Source organism: Pyrus communis, chromosome 1 (assembly GCF_963583255.1).
Source record: "Pyrus communis chromosome 1, drPyrComm1.1, whole genome shotgun sequence".
Lineage (NCBI taxonomy): Eukaryota > Viridiplantae > Streptophyta > Magnoliopsida > Rosales > Rosaceae > Pyrus > Pyrus communis.
In genome coordinates this window covers 41,578,244-41,588,507 of record NC_084803.1, presented here as the reverse complement: position 1 = coordinate 41,588,507, position 10,264 = coordinate 41,578,244, and the positions used below count along the sequence as shown (strand labels likewise).

The 10,264-nt window shown below is 36.2% G+C and overlaps 2 protein-coding genes across 2 annotated transcripts in view; both read right to left on the bottom strand.

The window, feature by feature from the left end:
• Positions 1–2,627: 2,627 nt before the first annotated feature.
• LOC137728090 (uncharacterized) lies at positions 2,628–6,948 on the bottom strand. The gene is made up of 5 exons (XM_068466979.1): positions 6,706–6,948; positions 6,083–6,172; positions 3,475–3,528; positions 2,920–2,962; positions 2,628–2,809 (listed from the first exon to the last, which is right to left on the bottom strand). Exons 1-5 carry the CDS (start codon positions 6,946–6,948, stop codon positions 2,628–2,630), a joined length of 612 nt encoding a protein of 203 aa, XP_068323080.1.
• Positions 6,949–7,656: 708 nt separating this feature from the next.
• LOC137728085 (probable helicase MAGATAMA 3) overlaps positions 7,657–10,264 on the bottom strand; it is a 40,453-nt gene continuing 37,845 nt past the window's right edge. The window contains exons 11-14 of the mRNA XM_068466973.1: positions 9,206–9,311; positions 8,545–8,667; positions 8,364–8,453; positions 7,657–7,842 (exon numbers count right to left, since the gene is read on the bottom strand). Of these exons, the coding sequence (XP_068323074.1) occupies positions 7,657–7,842; positions 8,364–8,453; positions 8,545–8,667; positions 9,206–9,311 (505 nt within the window). The remainder of the gene's footprint in view (positions 7,843–8,363; positions 8,454–8,544; positions 8,668–9,205; positions 9,312–10,264) is intronic.

Sequence of the window (10,264 nt, the reverse complement as noted above, 5' to 3'; positions counted from 1 at the left end):
TTTTAGGAATCATTGTAGTGAATAATTGCTAGTTTGGTATTGCTGTGCTTTTCAAAAAAAAAAAAAAAAAAAAAAAACCTACTTCTACTGTGATGTGAGAATAAACAGCTGTAAAATAAAATTGTTGAGTGTTTGGTAAATTTTTTTTTTTTTTTTTTTTTTTTTTTGTAAAATTGGTTATAAAGAAAAATTTAAAAAAAAAATCTTCAATGTTTGGTAAACTTTTATATAAAATTGTTGTGAATATGCTAAATGACTAAAAAAAGATATGGTATTTAATGTGATATAATAATTGCCAAATAGAATAATGTAACGGTAAAGATTGTAATTTTGTAAAATTTGGGGGCTATTTTCCATTTCAAAATTTCATAAAATTGGCACTGATCACTATGTTAAAAAAAAAAAAAAAGTTTTTTTTATAAGCATGGTAGGCTCTACTTTTGCTTTTCTACTATTATTGACATCAGTTTTTTATTTTTATTTTATTTTATTTTTTGTTTTACCAAACACATTTGATGTTCCAGATTTTTTAACATGTTGCTTTTTTTTCCTTTTTTTTTTTTTTTTTTTTTTTAAAAAGCACCACAATCCCAAACTAGCCTTAAGTTTTCTTATTGATTCCTACTTCCAAGTTGGCCACAATGTTTTCAATTTTCTTTCAACATACCTTGAAATGTTTTATGCATTTCAATCCAATCCTCAGCACCAAACGCTTCTTAGCCTTTACATATCCTGCCTACATATTTAGCAAGGGGATGGAGAATAGGATGCTTAACCCCATCCATACATGCTAAGCTTAGAGTTTAAATGTCAATGGCTATACCCCAACTACCCAGTGGCCAAACTCTTGCCCATTTAATGACAATTTAAGGCCAAACATTTAAGAAGAAAAGAAAATTGATTGGATTTAAATACAAAAGGCAAATGTTGGAAATCCGATTCAAACAAAATGCTGCTCGAATTATAACAGAAGTTTTTTTATTTTATTTTATTTTATTTTTTTTAAATTAACATTCATAGACTTTCCAAAAAAACAGAGCTTATGCTTCACTCACATGCGGTATGGATCATGATGGAATGCCGTTTTTGTACGTCGGATCCGCCTAAGCATGGAATGATGGGGTATCGAATGTTAATATAAGTTAGATAACCTTGGTATTAAATAATGAGAGCTAATAGACCCACCCCACCTTATTTTCCCACCCCACTCTAAAGGTAAAAATGAAAAACACTCTTTTTCCACCCATTGATATTCCTAAACTATCCCTTACAAAGAAAATTAGTCACCGCCACATATCCACCCACTCGACGGCAAGCAACCCCCTTCTCACCGTTAGCCAACTCTGTCTCTAATTTAATCAAGACTATGAGGATGAGCAATATCCTCGGTCGACCTCGTAGTCGCTCTCTGCAATTACAACTCAAGTAGATGACTAATCGTAGAAGAGGGGTATGAAAACCACGTCAAATGGGTATGAGAGAATCCAATTACCAAGATTTCTTAAGGTAATTGTAATGGGTCTATGGTGTTTGGTGAAGATTTCAAATGGATGGGAAGGAATTGACATAAGAGATGAGGAAAACGGTGGATTCAACTTGGTTGGTGTTGTGTGCAGTGGTTTCAACTTGCTAGGCTCATGTTTTCGTTCCTTCTATTTTCATAATTTAATACAAAAACAAAAGAATAAAATAGTTAAAGATGGCCTTATAAGTCATTTTGCAAAAGGTTAGAGTTGTCATTAAAAGTATCATTAAAAAGGGAGTGGAGAAATACTGTTAATGGGTGGGTATATCATCTCCCTAAATAATAAAGACAATTAAAAACTCGTTCATTTTTCTATCCTTTCTAGTGTTTTTCCAAACACTTGAACAAGATTGCTAAATTATACCGCTTCAATTTGGGGATTTGAAACTTGAAATGGTAATTGGTAACGGATAAAAAATTCCTGGAATAAAATTCCTGAGGCTACCACTAAAACGAATGCAAGATTGCCAGGCTCACCCATTTTTAACTAAATTTTTAAACAAATATATATATATATATATATTTTTTTTTTTTTGTTGAACAATTTAGGAATAAGGAATACGATTTATAAAGCATGCCAAAAATTTTGAGCCTCCCCTACCGTAAAAGCAATGTTATTAGACCAGTTGGGCAGATACTACCCCAATTGGAGCCTATGAATTACCAATTGCCTATTGACCAAAATTATTAACACAAAACCCATCATTCCTTCCCCTATAAAATGATGCCCCTTCCCATTTTGTAACACAAGAAGAGCAGAGATGACTTACTTAAAGTTGTTTGTGCTATTTCTTGTAGTGGTTATTCTTATCACAACTTCATCCAATGCCCAATACCATGAGGATGACAAGCTACAAGTCACTCCCATAAGACACGAAATTTACAAGCCATCAACGTTTATACCACCATTTTACAAGCCGCCATTTCTTCCTGCTATTGTACTGAGAGGACCACCACCTCCACCTCCGAAGAATCCGCCACCACCCCCACCATTTTACAAGCCACCATTTCTTCCTCCTATTGTAGTGAGAGGACCACCACCCCCACCTAAAAAGAATCCGCCACCACCGCCACCTCAGAAAAATCCTCCACCACAGCCACCTCAAAAGAATCCAGCGCCAACACCAACGCCAACTCCCACACCAACACCAGCACCAGCACCAACACCAACACCGACACCGACACCGACACCAACACCAACACCAACACCAACACCAACACCAACACCAACACCAGTGCCAGCGCCAACACCAACGCCAACGCCAACGCCAATGCCAATATGAGCTAGATAATTCCTTGAAATAAGAGTTGTCGAAACTTAGTTGTCAACAACTTATAATATGATCGATTACCTATATAATACTATATATTATATAAATATAGTAATATATTACTGTCTTGTAACTGCTTTAATGAAATTTGGTTTCCTCTTGCAACCTTTATTATGCAATATAAATTACCAACTATAATGAAGTAACACAATTGTTGTTATAATTACCAACTTTAATGAAATTTGGTTTCCTCTTGCAACCTTTCGTTATATAATTTGCCCACTTTGTCATGAGAATAGATGACATACATTCCTTATAATTAAAAGATGAAGAATACGTGAAAACTACCACAATTGTCGTTACAAAATCTCTTCCAAAAAAGTGCATGATGTGAAGTTTCTGTCCAACATCAACAAGAATATATCACGCTAGTACAATTCAAATCATGAATGGAGTAAAATTCAAACAACTATATAAATCGCTGCCAGTTATCACATTAGAAAAAAATTGGACGAGGAATAGGAACCCACAGCTCACTTAAAAGACCAAATATCCAAATCGAATCTGCACATCCATAAACAAGGGCATGATACTTTGCTTCAGTACTTAACCAAGAGGCTGTTCGTTGTTTCTTATAACACCATGTGATCAAGTTAGAACCCAGGACGATACAAAAACCTGTGACAAAATGACGGGTGTCCGAACAAGCTGCCCAATCTGCGTTAGAGTAAACTGAAAGAGAAGAAGAAGCATCACAACATCATGTTTGCAAACCATGACCATAAGTACGTTTTAAGTAACACAAAATATGTTTAACTGCCTCCAAATGCAAAGAAGTAGGACGACCCATGATTTGAGCAACGTTATGAATGGCAAAGGAGACGTCGGGGCATGTCATGGTGAGATATTGAAGACCTCCACCACAATAGCGATAGAAACATGGACCAGCCAACTCAGTACCACATGTACGTGTCAAAACAATCAAGCATGTCTCCCTTCTTGAGAATGTTCAATGTGTACCTTGTCTGGGTGAGATGAATATCCGGCCACATAAAAATGACTTTGGGTAAAGTACAAAAAACTACCTTAATTATTGGTGTCACAACACTTTCATACCTCACCTTTTAAAATTGACAATGTCATACTTCATCTTTAGAATTTGGTGCAATGTTATAACTTCCGTTACTTGGCCGTTTACTTTTCAGTAAAATGCTGATGTGGCTTGATTCGGAGCTCACTTTCTATTAAAAAATCATTAAAATATTATTAAAAACTAAAAAAAAATTATTTAATATTATTTAAATATTAAAATAATAATAAAAAGTAAAAAAAAAAAAAAAAAAAAAAAAATTGGAAAACCCATCAACACCCCCTGTGCAAGAAGAAGAAAGAGAAGGAGAAGGAGGAAGAAAAAAAGAAATTTTTTTTTTTTTTTGAAAACCCATCAAACCTCAAATTCACCACTCTCATCCATCCTCCACCTTCTTTGCGCACCCATCTTCCCGCCGACAGGACTTGGGTTTTATTTATTTTTTTTTTTCTAGGTTGCAGGAGGGAGAAGAGGGGTTGAGGAGGGGGAAACTGACTGTGGGTGTGGAGGAAGACAAATTGGAATTTTTTTTTTTTTTTTTTTTTTTTGGTTTGCAAGTGGGGGAAGAAGATGAAGATAAAGATGGGGAGAAGAGAGAGGAGGGGGGAGCGGAAGGGGAGGGACGAAATGAGGGTTTTTTTTTAACTTTTTATTATTATTTTAATATTTAAAAAATATTAAATAATTTTTTTTTTTAGTTTTTATTGATTTTTTTACTAGAAAGTGGATCCCGAATCAAGCCACGTCAGCATTTAACTGAAAAGTAAACGGCCAAGTAACGAAATGTATAACATTGAACCAAATTTTAAAGATGAGGTATGACATTGTCAATTTTAAAAGATAAGGTATGAAAGTGTCGTAACACTAATAGTTGAGGTAGTTTTTTGTACTTTACCCAAAGACATTTATCCAAAGAAATTAGCAGCTTGCCCAAGTCTTTAAAATCAAGTTCAACACCTAATTTTTTTTAATTAGAAAGAAAAGCAGAGGGATCACTACCCATAACAACGAACACATAATTATCAGCCCGGCTTTGAAGGAAACCAAAATTGATAATAAAAGAACTAAACCTCTGAAACTAGGCACGAGAGGCCTGCTTTAGGCCATAAAAGGCCTTATGTGCATGCAGTTAGAGAATGTGCATGCAGTTAAAAATCAGAGCATCTAACGTAAGAACAAACAATTTATAAATTATGAATATTATTAACAGGAAAACAATAATAAGAATGCAGAGACGGCTACAAACTAAGGCCTACATCTTGACTGACTTAATTCTCATACTAAACTACAAGCTATATTTATAGAATGCAGAATCTAAAGAATCCTAATCAGATAGGTGTGACCCAAACCTAGACAATCAAATAATAACTAATATTCCAACACCCCGTGTCAAATTCATGGCGGTACACGACATGAGTTGCCAACAAGTAGATGCGGATGCAAGCTCTATTAGGCTGATAAGGCAAGACAATTCAAGCGAGCTTTCAAGAAAAAGAGCAATTATAGCGAACTAGACTAGACTGGATAGGAATGGATTAGACTAGACTAGCGAACTAGATCGATTTGGCTGGCCAACTGATTATGGTTGACAAACTAATTCAGATTCAAACATGCTGATGTTGAGAGTGGTAGGATTTTTACCACTTGCAAAAATAGGAATTAAAACACATAAGAATACTTACAAAAGAACAAGATTATTATAGTATAAACAGCTCAAGTAAGATTGTTCTCTATCCGATCAATATGAATAATTTGTATTTGAAACCAATTCTTAGTCAAGTATATAACATAAGTTTTGGAAAAGATTTGAAATTGTGAATTAAAGTAAAAGAACAGAAAATAAAATAATTAAATTTGACTAACGAAAATCGGCAATGAGAGAGAAAATAAAAAAAAGTTTTGGAGAGAAATCAAATGTTAAAAGGATTAGGGTTTAGCCGTCACCATTAACAATTCTATGCAGTTCTACAAATTACTTATGAGTTAAAACATACAACTTTAAAGATTAAGTTTTCTTCATGCATATTCTCCTTGTAATGTTCAAATAATTACGTACACCTAACATGTAATCTGTCAATGATGTTTAAATTAAACATAAACATGTAAGACTTAATAAGCTTTATGAATTAGATATGAACAATTAGTCTTAACGTTTCAAGAGCTTTGCAGAGAGCATTACATCCCTAGGATGCCTACCGAATCAGCTTCCACTGGTCTTCCAAACTTTAGAGCTAATGCCTCGATAAAGCGCCTTCTAACATCAACCAAGGAGATTGCCTCCAAAGCCTTAATAACAAGGCAAAATTGTCATTCGTTTTCCCTATTCATTATAGCACGATGCGTCACACTTAGGGTGCATTTGTTGTACTGGATTATCTCAGACTGGATTAATTTTTGGGACTAAGCTGGACTGACTTAGAATAAACTAAGTTGAACAAACTTAGTGAAGCGTTTGGTGATGTGTTGGACTAAGAAATGGGATAACAAAAACAATGAAAAATGGACCGTATACAATCATAACAACAAAATTTCATACAACAACATCGTATTCTAATTAACCTACAATCAAATCCTAAATTGAAAAATACGCAGGAGGAGAAATTGCAAATTAACTCATAATCCACTCCAAAAGTTCGTTTTCTATATAAAAAAAAAAACCAAAGATTTGCTTGCCCAATTCAAATCAAACCAAACAATAAATCCACACTGTCAATAAATTTCCCCTAAATCAAAAAGATAATAAAAATAAAAAATAAAAAATGGGGAAAAGATTAAAAATTGGGAGAAAAATTGGAAAGAAGCGAATCAGTCTATCAGACCTCTGCGTAATTGAGATCCTCCATCTCCGAATCAAACCTCCAGCCGCAAGCCCACCATCGTCTCCTCATCCAACCTCTCTTCTCCGATGACCCACCCTCATCCCCTCCTCCAATCGACGTGAATGGCCATGCCGCCGACAGTGAAGAGCTTTCTATGGTAGACTCGGCTTCGCTCTCGTCCTTTATGAAGTCGAAGAAATGCAGAGCCAAAAACAAGTACATCTCGTCGACGATCGTCGCCATCACTGTCGGTAGGGTGGTTTGGCGAGGTCGGTTAACTAGACTAGAACAAAGAAGCAAGGAGAACAATTGGATGAGGACGCGAATGGTCCTAGCAATCCTGTGCTTATTGGGGGGGTCTCGCTAATACCTTCTAACGAAGGACTTAGTCGGGACGAGTCGGCTCTAATCTCATTAAATCTATTCCTACGTGTAACAAACACGGTATTGGACCAATAGCTAGTGCAATCCAGTCCAAGGAGATTTAGCGAAGGCAAACAAACACATCCTTAATTTTCTATTCTTATAAGAAACAGTAACGGTTGTCGCTAAACTTTGGTAACTTAACCTTTCTGATCAGAAACGTTACTTCTACGTATAAGACAAAATACAACTCCTACAAAAGTTTTCTACTAAACAGCAACAGTGTTTAAGAGTCCTCTCAAGGCTTTCAGCTTGTAAGTGATAAAATAATTACTGCTAAACAGCAATGGTAACGTGGGGGGCGCGCTTGACGCATATAAATAGCCCGTTTAACTTACACAAGTCTCCCACCCATACGAACATAAAAAATTCTCCCACCCAAACAAATATAAAAAATTCGGATGGTTGAAGTTGAAGCAGCTACTTTTGAAGTAATAGAAAGAAAAGCAACAACTGGAGTCGGGGTCAGAGTCGAAAAGAGGATTCCTCACTACTTTCTCATTCAAAAGGGTGCATGAGACTTTCATCTCACACGGTTCCCCCGTCTCCATAATCGTTCTCCTCTCCCTCCGCCGGGCAGGCACCCCCAAAATTGTATGAACCTGCATAGTTATCCACCTCATCATTCTCAACCTCCTCCAATGAGAATTCTTTCTTGATAGCCGTGGTTTCCAGATTCTCATCACTGAAAAATGAAGCGTATGGCTGTGAGACCTGCATTACAGATACAGAAATCGCCAGAACACGTCATACGATTGAATCAGAAGTTTGTGAATACATATAAATGATAAGTATTGGGATGGAAAGAGATGACAGATTTGATGTCTGAGAGAAACAAAAGAACAATAAAATGGAGAGAGATGTAGTAAATTCGATGTTTGAGAGAAACAAAAGAAGAATAAAATGAAGAGAGTTGTAGTTAAGTTCTTTTGACGTAGCGCTCGTTGCAGTTGATACTAAATGATGCATGGACCAATTTATTCCTCTTGCTTACTCAAAGGACCACAAGTTACGGAAAATCGTCCTAAAACATAAAAGTTGTGGGACCTAGAAATTTAAGAACCTGGTGTGAAGTTTCAAATGCTCAACCTACGATTCTATATTAGCAACATGAACCGTCATATGCGGTTGGACAAAACCAAACAAATGAATCAATCACAGCAGGTGTGTGGCCAAATTGAGCACGAGGTGTGATGAATAGTGTGTGAATTCATATTCTCAGGAAGAATATTCACCTTAAGCAAACGATCCCTCTTTTCAGCGCTTTCGATAAGGTTATTCCAATGCTCATCGCGCTTCCTTAATGTTGATGCAGATCCCACTACCTGATTAAAAAAGAGGTCAATATGTAAATGCATATTACATGAAGTAAGACAGTACTTGAAACTTCATTCTTAACTTCGAACGATAACAGACCAAGACAGAAGATTTTGCTCTAGTGATCGCAACATTCATTCGCCGAAAATCAGACAGAAACCCAATTTTTCCATGTTCGTTTGTCCTGACACATGAAAATATTGCAACATCCTTTTCACGTCCCTGAGAAAAACATTAAAAGATCATTTATTCAAACATTTCAATTTTCGCAAGTTGAATAATAGGAAAAAATTGTCTCTAAAAGTTCAGGGAGAAGTTATTCGCACTTCAAAAAGGTCATTGTGCACCCGTATCTTATTAAACCATAAGAGAGAAATTGCACCTTGAGGAGTGCAGTGTCAGTAATAACCCCCAATGTTAAAATATTTGATGTTTCTGTTTAACAAATACCCCAACAGTCACATCAGCTCCTCCCACCCCTTTTTCCTCCTCGTCATCGTTTATATCATATTTTGTGGTATAATTCGATGAAAATTATGAGATATCGTGCAACTTGACAAATCTATGCAACATAAAATGAGATACACCGACATCTAGACGGCTCTACATAACACGGTATTACATCAACCGGAAAAACTGATCTTGAAAACTTCCAAAGTATTAAAAATAAAAACGTCTGATCACCTTTTGAATAGAAAACAAAGTCTATTAGCAATGAGAAGAATTCCAAAGGAATCCATAAAAGAATGAGTCACGATACCTGGCAACCATCAATGGTAGTAATATCCACGAATATGTCAGACTCCACTCCGAAGGTACTTCTGAAACGTTCTTTCAAGAGAGTTACTTGTCCACGATACGAACCGCTGACTTGATTTAAGCTCTGGATATTTATCCACTAAATTATGATACAAGAGCATGATAAAATCAACCTCAGCAACATTCACAACAGATCTACCACTTCCTTCGGGCTTGGATTCCTTCCCTTGATGCATGTCAAAAAAGCAGAAGGGTCCAAAGCACCGATAATCATGCCAAGAACGTTGTGTCTGCTCTATAATATTAGGACCATCCTCCAATGACTCCAGAGTAAAACTCTGCAGAAGGAAAGCTCCTAATCTGCACAGGAATTTTTTATTTCATATATAAGGTTTTGAAATATCCACAGAAGAGCCATAATTCCACTTTTAAAAGTGGACAAAAATCAAGTATCTAAATAAAAGACATAGAAATTTGAACCTACCAATTATGAAATATGAAATAGAGAGAGAGACACACAGAGAGTCTAATATCAAATAAAACTGAATACAGGATCACAGATATAAAATTAATTACTATGCTTCTTATTTGAGGCCCAGACGAAGCTCACATTGTTATGTCATATTCATTCAATAATAGTTATTACTTTCACATTCATTTTCAATGGAACATGTATTCTAACTTAGAGCTGGGCACGGTTCCTGCCCATTATGCTGCCGGTTGTCAGGAACGGTTCTGACTGGTTTGTTGCCAGAACTGACAACCGCACCAACAACCTCGGCAAGCATAATCCCGGGCACCGACCATGGGAAGTTGTCACCGAAGTTCAATTGGTATCTACAACACGAAAATACAGCTAGATGGAATAGAGGGTTGCCCGGCAGAAGTGATGGGAGATTTGTCCCCCGAGAAAAAGTTACAGATCACAACGGTGAGAATCACTCATGAAGGGAAGAGACGTGGAGTATATTGCAGAGGAGAGATCGAAGGCGACATTGAGCTAATGCAACATCGAGATAGAAGGAAAGAGGGCACCACGTTTATCAGAAGCTAAGTTATT